This window comes from Marmota flaviventris, chromosome 1 (assembly GCF_047511675.1).
Source record: "Marmota flaviventris isolate mMarFla1 chromosome 1, mMarFla1.hap1, whole genome shotgun sequence".
NCBI lineage: Eukaryota > Metazoa > Chordata > Mammalia > Rodentia > Sciuridae > Marmota > Marmota flaviventris.
The window spans coordinates 60,710,706-60,725,678 of NC_092498.1; the positions used below are offsets into that span (position 1 = coordinate 60,710,706).

At 40.1% G+C, this 14,973-nt stretch overlaps 1 protein-coding gene across 2 annotated transcripts in view; it reads right to left on the reverse strand.

The window, feature by feature from the left end:
* Positions 1 to 14,973, reverse strand: part of Magi2 (membrane associated guanylate kinase, WW and PDZ domain containing 2) — a 1,283,934-nt gene that overhangs the window by 124,522 nt on the left and 1,144,439 nt on the right. For both annotated transcript variants that reach the window (XM_027926401.3, XM_027926400.2), the window contains one exon: positions 8,730 to 8,978. In XM_027926401.3, coding sequence (XP_027782202.2) covers positions 8,730 to 8,978 — 249 coding nt within the window. The remainder of the gene's footprint in view (positions 1 to 8,729; positions 8,979 to 14,973) is intronic.

Genomic DNA, 14,973 nt, shown 5'->3' on the forward strand with positions numbered 1-14,973 from the left:
GAATCCAGAAATACATATCTTTGCAATGAATCACCTTAGAACAGGAGGTTTTGGGGATTTCACTCTTGAAAGCAGATGGGTTCATCAGGTACCCAACATCTGGGCATCTTTGCAGAGCAAACCTTGCCTGGTGTAGAGAAATAAGATCTGCAAGAGGTCAGATTAAAAGATGAAAATGGTACTCTGGGCTGTTTAATTAATTTCCCGTGGCATTGTGATCTGACTCATCACCTGGAGGAGTCTAGCTGATTAATCCCCAGAAATGATTCTACCCACACACTGAAAATAGTTTGAGTGGGATCAAATCCAGCTTAACTTGCAAAATCATTAGTGGTCAAATGCACCAGTAAAAAGAGCTTCACCAGGATTTGGTGTGGTAGGATTTCCAATAGAGGTACTCCCTGAATTCTCAGCTTCAGCAAGTAATGGTATTTATCTCAATCAGATGGGAAAAAAAACATCCCCCAAGCACTCTTCTGACATAGCTGATCAGTAGTAATAAATGACAGTATGGCCTTCACTTAACAACGTGCTTTGAAAATAGTTCCACATGTGGAAGCAGCTTTATTAAGATACTTCTCTGATATATTTTATGTGGATAATTACGGGAAAAATAAAATTAAGGAGAATATAATACAGCATGAGTCCATAAATAGGATATAAAGAAATAGCATCTTCTGCAAAGGTGACCTGCAGGCTCTGAATTGGATTGAACGCCATGGGAGAGCGATGGGCATTTTTCCCTGGTGGAGGGGGATCCTGTAGCACCAGGTCTCTTCTCACTTTGAAACCTCCCTGAACCATCAAGCAAATAACAAGGACTACGAGGCTTAAGCCCATAGGAAACAGTCATGGATCACCTATTTACGAGCTTTCAAGACAACCAAATAGCTGAAGGTAAGAAGACATCTTCCTTCTGCTGCTGCCTGGAGAGTCTTTGAACACAATAATAATAATCCTCCTGAAAAAGATTCCCTAGTGGGGGAAACTTAATGATTTATGAGCTCCATTCAAACAATAAGAAAAACTAGTCCAGAATTTTAAATAGTACACTGTGGGCACTTGCAGATTTTTTGATAGGTTGCACTCTCCTCTTCTTGAGGATAAGAATGATGATGCTCTGGTGCAGACCTATTCTTTAAGTGCTCTTTAAATTCACTCGTACTCAGAAAGTGAAATGTTAACATTTGTGTTTCCAGTTTAGTTAATAAATGCTTCAACGTTCAGATATCAGAGTACTCAGAGTTTGATGCAAAATCTTCCTGTTTGCCTTTCTGCTTACTGGCAGGACCCAGTCATCCAAGATTTAATTTAGGAACAAAACTAGTCATGTTCAGGATTGAAAAGATGGCATGGAATCAATAGGCCCCATTCATCCTGGTCTTAGCTGTACGATCCTATAAACTAGTAATGCGATTCAGAAGTTGTTCGTTCGGAACTGAAATGGTTTGCTTTGTTAATGAGGACTGTGAAATGAATAAATAATTTGGAGTAATACTTTTCTAAGGAGCTTGGGATGCCATCCAAGCTCTCCTGCTCAGGACTATGTAATTATCACTGAGGTGGTGCTCACACAGATGAATGATGACCGGGAGCAGGCACTGCCAGAATGAGGTGAGTCACAAAGGCCAGGAGACCTCTCCTGGCCCTTCAGAGGACCAGATGCTTATAATAGAGAGGATGCCCAGAGGCCCAAGATGGCTCCCCTGCCACTGATATCTTATGGTGCTCTCACCTGAGACTTCATCAGGCCTCAAGCTGCTGATGGAATCACTTACCCAGGCTAAGAACAACTGGTGAGAAATCTGTATCCTGGAACAAGGCTACTGTGTACTTAATCATAGTGCCATTTCTCATGCTGGACAAGGACTGGCTTGTACACAATTCCTCTAGAGTGATCCTCGGCTGCTTTGCCCATTTTTAAAATTATGCCTTGCTGCCTTAGCTAGGTTTAGGCACAGGGCAAGTTCGAGCAGAGCACATTCGCAGTTTTACTTTTAATGAGGTCAGGGCTTGATGGCTAAAGGAGAATCTAAACCCATCCCATCAACAGAAATTGTAAGAAAATCCTTTAAATGTGTTCTACCAGAAACTGGAAAAGATTCAGAGAAATGCCTTGTTTCTTGCCTTTAAGGAACTGACAATTTTTGCAGGGAGAGGCCAAAACATAAGTAAAACGATAGTAATAGTCATGAAAGAATTTCTACACGGCTTAAGAATTCATACTTGGGGGAGATGGGTGAAGGGTCAGGCAAAGCTTTATTAAGAACTTAGATTTTTGAATTGATTTATGAGACATGTGTATTGTTTGGGCAATGGTATCTACCCGATAGGATTGCTGTGAAGATTCAAAACAATGTAAGATTCTTGGCACAACGGCTGGGAGAAACTTTGATAAAAATTATTATTCAATAAGAGGAGGCATTCTAAATGGTATCTGGCAAAACTTGGGCTCTAGAACAGGGGAAGAAACTAAATCAGCTTTGATAGAAAGGAACCAGTGAGGAATTGTTGGTGAAAGTGGTTATATCTGGATTGCCCAGGGTCCTGACTCCAAGAGGCAGGTTTGAACTTTATCCTGTGGATATTTTTATCAGAAGTGTTATGATCAAGGACTTGTCCCAGGAGGACTGAATTATATATCAAAAGTGCCAATTAGCACAATCAACATAACTTTTTTTTGTATGTGTAGATTTTCCCAAATATATTATCTGCTAATATGATGTTATATGCTAATCCTGTAGTTTCATTGGGTTATATTTAGAAACCAGATATATGGACAAAAACTGGTATTTTAGATAGAATCTTTGTCCACCTTATTTCTTCTGTTATAAAAGTAGTCTACTAACAGTGAGGGTGATACCATCCTGCCTCCTGCATGAGCTGCTCTCAGCATAATCAGAGCACAGAGCAAAAGTACTGTGTTGATGAAGGAATCTAAAATAGAGATTCACTTAAGGAATAAAGAGATAATACATGTTACAAGGCTGGTGAAGAGTACTCAGAGGAAACTTGCTGTTACAAACCAATGAAGTACAGAGAAAAGAAAGAGACTCTCTAATTCCCATGCTCAGCCTTGTGGATGTGATGTATTTATCTTTACATGAATGACTTCTAGAGAAGGAATACCAAGAGGTAAAGTTGACAATGACTTGGAGAAGGTCAAGGTGCCAGTTGTACCTATTACCTTTGCTTTTTTTTTAAAAAAAAAAATATTTATTTATTTATGTTTTTTGTAGATGGACACAATAACTTTATTTTATTTATTTATTTTTATGTGGTGCTGAGGATGGAACCCAGGGCCTCGCATGTGCAAGGCGAGCGCTCTACTGCTAAGCCACAACCCCAGCCCCTTACCTTTGTTTTTAAGGTGATCAACAAACAAGCCTCAATATGGGGTTTTGAAGCCACAGCCCACACCAATAAAGCATAAAATGAGGTGCTTATTGGTTGCGGTCTAGAAGCTTTACTTTAGGACGAGCTTTATGGCCATGGTGCCACTGAAATGAGTGTGACAGTGAAGGTGACAGGTGTGCTGAGGATGGCTGGGCGGTTCCGAGAGCCTCCTGGGGAGCAGCCTCTTGCCTCCAGCAGTCTTATTTGTTTTATCTGAGCATTGTAAACACGCCTCATTTCATAAATGTGCATGAAGCAAAACCAGGAGAGAAACACTGCCTTAAACTGCCTTGAAAGGGGAGCTGGTTTAGGGCATATAAGTGCTTGCTTCTAATCTTTTCTTGAAAGAGGCGGAGATGGACTAAAGTGTTAGGAGCCACTTTTAACACATAAAATGACAAAAGTAAAAATGACAGCTAAGCCAGAGGAAAATATGGGCCATGCCTCAAACTTTCCTAAGAATCTACACACAGGGACAAAACTAACCAAGTACCTTATTTTCCATACTGACTCCTGCATAATGTAATTTAGAATTGGCCATCTTCCCTTAATTTTAGATGAGAACGGGGAACAGGAAGAACAAGGAATAACAAGGAATACAGTAGTTTGTGGATAGCTGGAGTGAGGCCTGGGCTTCCATCTGATGCTGTTTTCATTAAGTTAAATGTTCTTTATGGTGGTGGGGGTGGGGGTGGGGGTAAGACTACAGAGACCTTGACTTTTTACTTTACTGTGTTCCTCTCCTAAGTTAAATGACTCTTCTTCAGTGGTCGTGTGGTTGGTGGGGAAAACGTCTACCCCACTTCACTACTAGCTCAGTTGTATTTCATTATTTTCAGGGACCATGGCTAAAAAATATCACAAAACACCAGCTAGTTAACTTTTTGAATTTCTAGAAAAACTTTAAAACTCCACAGCCTATGGACATCATCAAGGATCCTTTGAGAAAGTCATCAGAGCAATTTGCCAAGGATAAGTTACTCCTTCCCTGAATACCAGATTGCACTGGGCCTCAGGGAACATCAGCAAAGGCCAAGTCCAAATTCCCACCTGTGCCAGAGAAAGTACACATGTGGAAACAAAGGTTTTTTGCACCAATACAGAGCTTAAAGATTGCTGAGGAGTCAAGTGTGTGCTGGGCAGCAATGCACTTGTGGATAAAGGCAGAAACCAAGTCAATACCAGTAGGAAGACAAGAACAAAGGAAAAAGAATCAAGATGATTGTTCTCTACTGATGAATGTGTAGATTGATGCTTTGGTGCTGTCCTGAATCTGCTGTACATCAGAGCTAGTTTATAAATTCCCTGACAGTGTCCAATACTAATGCCCAATCTGCTCAAGTATGTCTACCCCAGAAATTCCAGTACAGCCTTCCTGACCAAGCACAAGATGGTGATCAAGGGTTACTTTTTTCCCCATCATTTGTAGCAAAGCCCTTCTTGGAAACCTCTGGTGGGAGAGCAGGTTTGGTGGGGGAGTTGGAAGCACCTCTAAGAACAAGTTACAGTTTTGCAATAAACCTGGATGTCAGGACTCAGACTTTGAGCTGGGGACACCCAAGGACCAGTCTATCACTGACACTCCTGTGCACAGCCACTAGGACATTTTTATAGAGCAAGCATCTGATGGGCTCAGAGATAGAAGACTCCCTGGAGATAGACCTCAATGAGAGTGACAACAGGAAATCAATGGAAGAAAATGATTCAACTTCACAAATGTATCAAAGTTACCAGTTTAAAAGGCAACCATCATTATTTCCAGTTCTCTATGTTTATCAATAATAAGACAATGAACATCTTTGTTATTGTTTGGATTTTAGAGGTTTCCTAAAGACCCACATACTAGAGGCTTGGTTGCTAGTCTGTGGCACTGGAAGTGGTGGTGCCTTTAAGAGTGGGGCTCCATAGAAGGGAGGTAGGTCAGTGAAGGCATGCCCTTGAAGGAGATATTGGGATCCTAACCAATATAAAGAAAATGCCTTCTTTATTTTTTGAGGAAATAATATTATAAAAAAAGAACACATGGGTCATTTGTAAAGAGCCCTATTAAATGCCAGGCAATGAACAAACCAGGAACTTCGCTGCAAAATTCCCTAATTAGTTGAACTGCCCATATCCCTGGCAAAGTTGTTGTCCTGGCCGAAGAAGCTATGGAAGGTTCTCTATCCAGAGGGGACATTAATATTTAGGTTCTTCATCTTTTCTCTCTGCTCTGATGATATTCAATAGTGACATAATGTTTGCAGGGATAAAAGGCATAGCTTTGAGTCTAAATTTAAATGTTTCTCATGACTTTTCTAGTTTATAAACTTATGGATTCTGGGGAGACAAACCTGCAATTTCAGCCTGAAGCGTTAGCAAAGGGTTTATGCAGCTGGATTGGCTTGCTGCATTGCTCCAGCTACCACCACAGCTAACCTGGGCTGTAGTAGGTGGTAGCCGTGGTAGGTAAAGACCATGCTCCCAGGAGGTCGGCCTAGGGGGAGGAGGCACTGGGCCTCCAAGATATGCTCATCTACTGCCCAGATCTGGCTGCCCAAGGAGAGTGGGCAACTAACGGCTAAGAGTCTGTGAGAACTTTGCGCTGCCAAGGAAAAATGAGCTGGTGGAATGGGAGCAGAATCCTAGCAGGAATGGTGGTCTAGACAGGAGCATTGACACAGTGAGGGCTTATTCAAAGCCAGTGTCATTCTAAGCATTTCTACATGTGAATTCCTTTAACCTTCATCACAACCCCATGATATGAGGATTAAAATCATCTTTTCTTTACAAGCAAGGAAACTGAGGCCCAAAGAGGTCAGGTAACTTCCTCTAGGTCACCTGGTTAGTAAATGATGGATCCAGGTTTCAGATCCAGGCAGTATAATTGTAGCATCTGAGTTGTTAACTATGCTACTGTTTTGCCTAAATGTAATGGAGCACCAACCCATAGAGCCCTTGTCGTTGGAAGCCTTCAGTAGCTACAGTAAACAAATAAAAAAACAATGAACTGTTAGTGATCCGAGGGCCAGGTTAAGACATCAAAAGAAAAATGCCAAGCCCCGGGAACAATCATGATTCCCAAGCACCTGAGGGCGTCACCCTGTGTCAGTCTCAGAGAGCCTAAGCACCCTTGGTATTTTGACAGTGAATATGAGGCCCAAGGATGGCTCTTTGCCATTCATGAGGCACTCAGCATTTCTCTTCAAAATTAGAGATCAAAATCATTACAGAAGTTAAGTAGGAAAGAGTAGCAGCTCCAGCAACCTTTTAGGGGCTTGCTGCAAATTATGTGTTGTAAATGCAACAGGCCATCAGCATAATAGCTGCTTCTGCCACAGAGTATGGGCAACTTGCACTTCGAACTCCTTAAATTGAAAAGAAATAAATATGTGATAAAAGAAGCCATGAGATATCATGAACTAATAGAATATATTTCACTCTCCAGAGTGAGGTAAAATAGCGTCATTTGAAAGTGGTTTGAGTTTTTTTTTTTTTTTTTTTTTAAGGTCAATGTGTTGTCACTTGGTAGGCAGAAAAATTCACACATTAATTGTAAGCATTAGACCTGCTGTTTTTTTCAAATGTATTTATGCAACACACACACATACACACACATACACACACACTCCCTTATACATTTAGAAAGAAAGCAATCACGTTTTAAATAAAGCTGAGACCTTAAATACATGCTTAACATTTTCACTGTGGTCGTATACTTTTTATTTTTATTCCAGTCCTTTAGGTATTCTGCCCCAATAAACAATTTGAATGACTGGAATAGCTACAAAAGCTCTCTGTGAATTTTTTCCCCAAGTGTAAATTATTGGAAGGCTGTTTATATAATTCATGAAAATCTTTAGTCTCGTGTCCTTTTAATCTTGGTGAATCCATCGTGCTGACAGAATACTGCTTTTAATCTATGCTTAAGGATTGGATTTATTTCTTCAGCTTATCATGAAGAAAAACAGAAATGAAATTGTACTTTCAGATGTATGTAATTTGGCTTCTGCACATATCTGCTGAGGTTTAACGCTTCTGTAGTTTTCTCTCTTGAATTCGTCAAGGCTCAAGCTAAATGGGGGCAGCTCTCTCCATGTAGTTCTGGTGGGTTTTTGACAACATTAACTTTATCATATAAAGTTCTTACTCATTCACAATAATTTAATTTCTTAAGTGTTGCTTAACACTCACACCTAACCCACATGTGCTGGAAACTACCACAATTAATAAGAATTTTAGGATAACAACATGGTGCAACTATTCTTACTTTTTCTTTTAATGCTCCTCTGTTCTGGTTTTCTAACCACAACATTTTGGGCTAAGTCCCTTCAGCATAAAAAATGACAAGCTGTTCTATCCCCTTTCTGTCCTGCTGCTTGCTGGCTGCTGAGTGGGTTCTGGAATGTTGATGCCACAAGGAAAGCCATCAAAGAAGCTGGAGAGTGTGCAGGGATGGATGATTGGGAGAGGAATGAGGTCTGTGTTACCTATTGTACAGACTCACAGAACCTTGGAGTTGGAGGAAGCTTCAATGTCAAACCCATCTATTTCTCCTCTTGTCCAATGCTATTACCTGAGGAGAGGGCTCCAGTACCTCTGGCCCCACAGGGCTGTTTTCACAGCCTCCTGACTGTGTCCTGCGCTTCTACTCCTGCTCCCACTCCACCCCATTCCACCCTGATTTCATTTTCCAAGAGCAGCTGAACTCATCTTTCAAACACAATTCAGATTTCAGTCTACTGCTTAAAACCTTCTCACCTACTCAGACTGCCACATAGACTTCGGACCGACAGTGTATGGAACCTGCACTGCCTGAATTCTGCTCAATTCCATGTCTTGATCTCACACGGCTCTCTCTTGCTCACGACACACAGTCACACAGGGCTCACGTATATTTCTTGAATACCAGACTCCTTCCCACCTGAAGGCCTGGATGGCCCTCCCCCTTGATCTTCTGCATGTCTGCTCTCATTCTATGGAACAGCTTTCAATCAATAAAGAAGCCCAGGAAAAGGAGCACCCCCACCTTTCACAGCAACATGGCCACATCCCTCTGTTTCATTTTCTTCCAAACTGACAAATGAATGAAGTGCCTTTATTGGAGTCGAGGAGTTGGGGGGTGCAGGGGTGGGGGGATTGGTTGTGGTGCTGCATGGTTTTTGAGGCAAAGTTCCGCAACATTGGGCTCATCAGTGATAAGGATGGTTTAGGTTTATCTGCCCAGAGCCTGCGATTTTCAGATTCTTTAGTGTGTCTACAACTATCTTTTGATCTGTTTGTCCATTATCTGTACCATTAGAACCAATAAAAACAAGACCCCTTTTTAAAATGCAGGCAAATCAGTCACTTACTTATAGTGGCTCCAGACTCAGGCCTGTTCAGGGAGCTGATGATGACAAAGCCGAAACCCTCGTTCTCTTTGCGGTGAATGACCACGTCACTGGTCTGCAGGCTGTGGGAGGCGAAGCCTTCAGGGGGAGAGGCATTGCTGCTGGGGGCCGCGTGGTTGCTGTTGGTGTAAGTTGCGTAGTCACTGCGTGGAGAGCTGTGGTGGGTCGACACGGAGCCTGGACTCCTCCCGTTCTCAGGGCAGGGCTCCCCTGGAACATATATGCGACACAGGAACTCAATTATTTAACAAAGGTCTTAAAGAATCATTTCTATGTACTAGGCAGTGTTCTGGGCAGTGGCATAGTTACAAGACTGGTTGACTGGTCCTTGTTCCCCCAGATATGTGAGCATTTGGAGGACTACAAAACTAGCTATGGAGCCTGCCAGGTCTTGGCCCAGTTCTGGCCTTCATAGAACACCACAGGGAAAACCCACCATCAGCCCTCTCGTTGCTGCTGAATTGTATCTTCCTCTTCAGACCCTTGTAATAATGTTTATTTTTAGACATTGAGTTTCTTAGATGCATAGTAATTGACCAAAGATGACCCCAAACCAAATAGAATCCTCAACTTTACTGCGTATATGAATCACTTATAAGTATACCTTTAGGGCCCATCATGGAACATTTTTTTTTTTTAAATAGGTCTAGGGAAAATTAGGCACAGGGATCTGGGTCAAGTTTCAAGGCTTTTGAGTAATGGGGCTGTAGATGTTAAGTGGGGCTAACAACTCAGGAGATATCCACATAAAGTTCACTACCATTATTTTTTGAAGAGCCATAGTTCTATTTTATGGTATTCTGCTAGCCTAGAAGTGTTAATTCTCTTCGTATGTCTGGGAAATACACTGCTTAAAGGCAGTCTGCATGTGTGGTTTTTTTTTTGTATGCCCACCATACCTCAATAAAAATAGTTTAAAACAATTTAAAAAATAGAGATTTTCATTTTGTAATAAAAGTAGTTTGTTCACTCTAGGATCAAATCAAATAATATCAGGCTAAGGAATTAGAAATTGTGAATTGCTATGGAGGTGTTGGAGATCTTGCTCATTTACACTCCATATTACAAAATATATTCTATTTCCACCAGATAAAACAAGCCAATACTTCCCCCAAGAAAGCAAGCACATTTATGTGGCAGAGTGATAGAAAGTTGGCAGCCAAGAGAGGCTAGTTTTTGAAATGGAAGTTGATCTGCCATCCAGAAAGAATTTTGTCATTTTAATTTAATACTTAGGTATTGGCACTCTGATTAAAATAACTGAAGCAGGCACCTAGAATACTGTAATTAGAAATAGAACCGTTTCATTTCCTTCTTAAAATTTGATTAGTGTACTAAAAGATGTTTTTAAAACAGAGGAACAATAAGATGGAAATGATGACAATCAGTGATTCCTTTTTGGGTCTTTGGATTGTCTCTATAATTTAGAACACTGGAAGGTGTTTCATATGGCAAGTCAAAAATAATGAGCAAAATTTCCACTGAAGACTCTTCACTTTATAAGCTCCAATTCCATTTGTGCTCTTGTTTGGATCTGAGATGTCCTCCCAGAGTCCATGTGTTAAAGTTTGGGTTTCCAGTCCTTGTGCTATTTTGAAGTGATGAACATTTTAAGAGGTGGGGCCTAGTAGAAGGTCTGGCCATTGGTGATGTTCCCTTGAAACATATTAGGATGCCAATCCCTCCATTCCTTTCTTTTTTACTCACTGGCCATCAGGTAAATGGTATTGATCTTCTATACACTCCTACCATGATGCTTTGCCACAAGTCCAAAGCAATAGGATCAATGAGTTTGATTGAAACCCACAAAACTATGAACCAAAATAAACCTTTTCTCTTCATAAATTGATTTAACTCAGGTATTTGTTACAGTAATGTGAAGCTGACTAACACAATTCTGAAATGAAAAAGAGAAAAAGAACAGAGACTGACAGGATATTTATACTGATAATAAAGGAGCTGCCTTTATTCTTATGTCTAGATTTTAAAAACAGTGTGACATCAATTTAAAATTCAAATAAATGAGGAACAATGAAAAATGTATTACTAAGTAACTAAAAAATTAAAATGTCATTACCAAAATATACTAATTTCTTGTTTGTAATTATAGAATGGATGAGACCTAGGCTACTGTTATTATTATTTGATAAATTGATTTTTTTTCTTTAAGATTTAATTAATAAGGTTTTAATTTTAAAAAGATGCTCTTCATTCATAAAAAATGTGTTATAGTCAGAAAAGAACAAAATGTCAATGTAAAAGCCTTTCCTTCTTTTTTAACTAAAATTTAAAATTTCTCCCCGTAAGATGTACTCTCCCTGGCAGAAAACATTATATCCAAAGACAAGCTGTTATTGTCTTGGCAAAGCACATGTCCTTTATCAGTCCTTGTGCAAGTTGGAAATAAAGTGATTAGAGATAGTCTGGGAGAAGAAAAACAAACAATTATTATGCTGCTACATTAAATTGAAAATCTCCTCAAGTTATTGGACCAAATCAGTAACTAAATGTCATAGGCAGTGACAAGAGAGATCTCATTTTCTGGCTGTCATATTTTAGGGTGTTGAGAGCAGTGGTTGTCAGTAAATCAGCAACAAAGAAGAATTATCTGTCTTTGCAGTAAATAGCTGGGAGTGGCTATACCATAGGTTCTAGAGAGAGAAAGAAAATCACTAAGTTAATGTGAATGGTCCTGGTTAGTGGAAGAGTCCAATACAGGAGAAGAAGTCTTCTCTATTGTTTTTGAACTCCTCTTTCAACATCTAGGAAAAAGAGTTCTTTATCATTAGCAAAGTAAGAGCATTTTAAACTAGGAAGTTAAGAACATTTCCAAGTTCTTTTTGGCTTGTCCTGGGTTCCTGGCATTTGAAAACTGTTAGTGTGACTATCTTTTAGGGACACCAAACACCATTTTTCATTCATCTGGTTCTGGATCTTCTTTCTAACAATCCTTGCTGGTATAGGGAACCAATACTATTGTTTTGGAACAATATAGAAAATGTCATAAACTAACTAAATACCATATGCATTTTTTTAAAAAACCATGAATTTCCAAGATCCCTGTTGGACTCTCCTGACTCATTCACAAATGGATGTACAGAATTCAGTTACTTAATATTTACCAAAAGTCAAACAATTACGTTTTTGGTTGAGCTTCTGTTTGCTCCCACCAGTGACACTGGAAATCATCACTGTGCTGACTGGGAGAGGCTCTCCTGTCCTCCCGAAGGACTATAGCACTTCAGATGGGCAGATCTTGCCTTCAGGCTTGGCTGAGGCAATGGGGCATGTATGTGGACAGAGCTTGAATAAGTGGGCTGGGTGTCCACATGCATGTGCACCAGGACCTCATGGAGCAGGGGTGGCCCAGGATGTGGCCCTGCAAATGGCCACGGCTGGCCTTCTGTGGCATTTGTGTGAGCACTTCTGGTTCATACTCATCGAGATAGACACCTTACTGACATGGGTGACACGCTCATAGACAAAGGACAATGGAAGGCATTTAGAAGGGACAAAGCATAGGAAGCAGGGCCAGGGAATGCACTGTCACCTGAAATACTGGCTGAACTTTTCACTCTGCTTCCGAGAAATCCTTTCCTTTTTCAGCATCCGGCCAAGAAATAGACTTCCCTTTAGGTGTTAGAGAGAGAGATGCTGAAAGCTTTCAGAGGGGCTGTAACATGTTTTGATTAAGCCATTCAACTTTCACCTTCTAGATTTACATTTTAGGAAATTCTTCAGACACTATCCTCTCAAACAAATGGTGTGTACTCAAAATAATTTCATTAGGCTAATCATCTCAAAGCTAAGCTCTAAACATATCAACATTTATACTTTCAGTATAATAATTAAAGCCACTTTTCCACTATCCTTGAGAAAAAAAATATAGCTATTTTTGGAGTGGGTGGCAAACTAATTCAAGGAGCAAGAGCTGTACTACAATTATCTGGTTAAAAAAAAAATTGGAGGCACTACTGAATAGTTTGTTCCCTTACTCAACAATTTCTCACTTTGGGGGATCTAGCTTGACATTGCTTAACTGAAAAATTTGCCCTTCTATCTGCAATGTGTACTTTTTAAATAATTTAATATTTGGAACTGTCTTTTGGGTTATTTAAATTTTTTTCCCCAATGTTACTAACCTGTCTTTGTCTCATTGTGAATGTGTTCTTTTTCTGGAGCACCAGTTAGGAAGCCAATGCCCTCTGCCTTTGGAGGTGGGGCAGGGCATCTGTACATGCTAAGGCTAGGATAAGACTGAAGGGGGTAATCTTCAGAACTTCTCTCAGCCCCAGCCCTTCATGCATCATACTGCCACTCCTTCATGCGAGAAGGTGGCAGCAATACCCTCTTCCTGTCTCTCTGTTTCTGTCTAAGCTGATTGCTGACTTCTCTTTAGCTTAGGGCCATCCCATCGGAAGCCAGGCTTGCACCTCCTGCTGCCTTGTTTAGGGAATCAAAATAACAACAACAATGGTAACAATTCTCCAAAAGGCATCTCCATCATCATATCCATTTGTAGTTGTCATTTCTCTGTGAAGAAATGGGAGCCATAAAAAAAGTCATCCTCCTCTGACTTTTAAATCTCGTCCATTCTTTTTTTTGGGGGGGACATTTACTTTTGCTCTCAAAGTACTTTGCTAAACTTAATCATTTTCAACACTGATGAAGCTTTCAAGGAAGAGTGGGCTGAATTAACTTGGAAACTCTTCTGGTGTGAACGAGCAGTCTACAGCAGAACATTTTCAAAAATTAAATGTACTTGAAATGCACTCAAAAGCCTAACAGAATAAAGTTGGTAAAAACTGCAGCAAAGAGCATCTTTACTGAAGTCACATGATCCACAAATTGCAAGAATACGTTTGTGTAGCATTTGGCATATACTCCAACAGCTTGGGTTGATTAGAACAAAATTTAATTTGCAATAATCAGCCAGTGGCAAGGGGAGCATGAAATTATGTTGGTACATTGGTTTTGCACTTTGCTATATATTTCCTTGTAAATCAGGTATCTTTTTAATTTATCTTTAGGTTACAGAACATATAGCACAGCAAACTTTTTATTAAAAATCACTCTACAGGGAGAAAGACAGTTAAATGTTAACCAAGCAAACACAGTCTTCCTCCTGGCATCTTGCCCAAGGATAAGGCATAACTCAAGGTGTTTTACTTCTTTGGGTCAGGTGATATGCCATGAATTCCTAAAGACAAATGGCAACTCTTAGTAAAACCTCCATACAATATAAAATATATAGCAGTCTCTACTGGTGAGGGCTGACAATTCTTTTGACTTGTGCTTTTAAATGATTGCCCTTGTTCAAAGTCTAGTTTCTAGAGGATTCAAAAAGAAAAAATATTTAGTCTCACAAATCATGCATTCTCTAGTCATTCACAACCTGTGATTAGCAGGTGGCCCTTGTTTTTTTATTTCAATGTTATATAAAAGCACATATAAAAGTCTCCTTAGGTTAGGGAGTGATATTCATTAAAGGTTTGTCTTTGAATTCACTAGGGTAGGGATGCTGTCTGAAAGTGGGAAGGGGGCCTGAAAGTGGCATAAGGAAATAAGCCTTGGCCCAGAGGTAAGACTTCATTTCCATGTTGTTACCAACTCATTGAAGCCACCAACCCTCTGGGCCTCAGTCTCCTAATCTGTAATGAGAAGAAGCCATGAAGGTCCCTCCTAATTCTAGAACTGGATTAGTCTGTATGGGGGATGGTCAAGGGGTTGAACAGAGAGGCCAGCAGGCCCCTGGCACAGAGGTGACAGGGAAACATCATTGGAGTTGCTGCTTCAGTGATTCACTAGACTAGGAATGGGCGGTTCTTATGGAAGATCCATAACCCCAGAGTTATTCAATGTTCATATTACAAAAACAATATGGTGCTTATAATAGACATATTCCGTTAGCATATAAATCTTTTTGGGGGGTTTAGATAGTGATGAGAAGTAAATTAGATCACATTATGAATATGCAATCTGACTTTTAAAAGTTGTCTTTGGTGAATTCTCTTATGAAGCTAAGAAATGGTTGTGAAGGGAATAATTACTCTAATTTATCTGTTTCATAAGTTTGGAGTCATATGAATTATGTTTTCTCAGAGTGAGAGCTGTATTTTTCAACACAGGCTAACAGTTTTATTGTTACCTTTTATCAGACTCTACAATGAAAGCTAATTTTCCATCCTGGTTTCCTCATTATGGC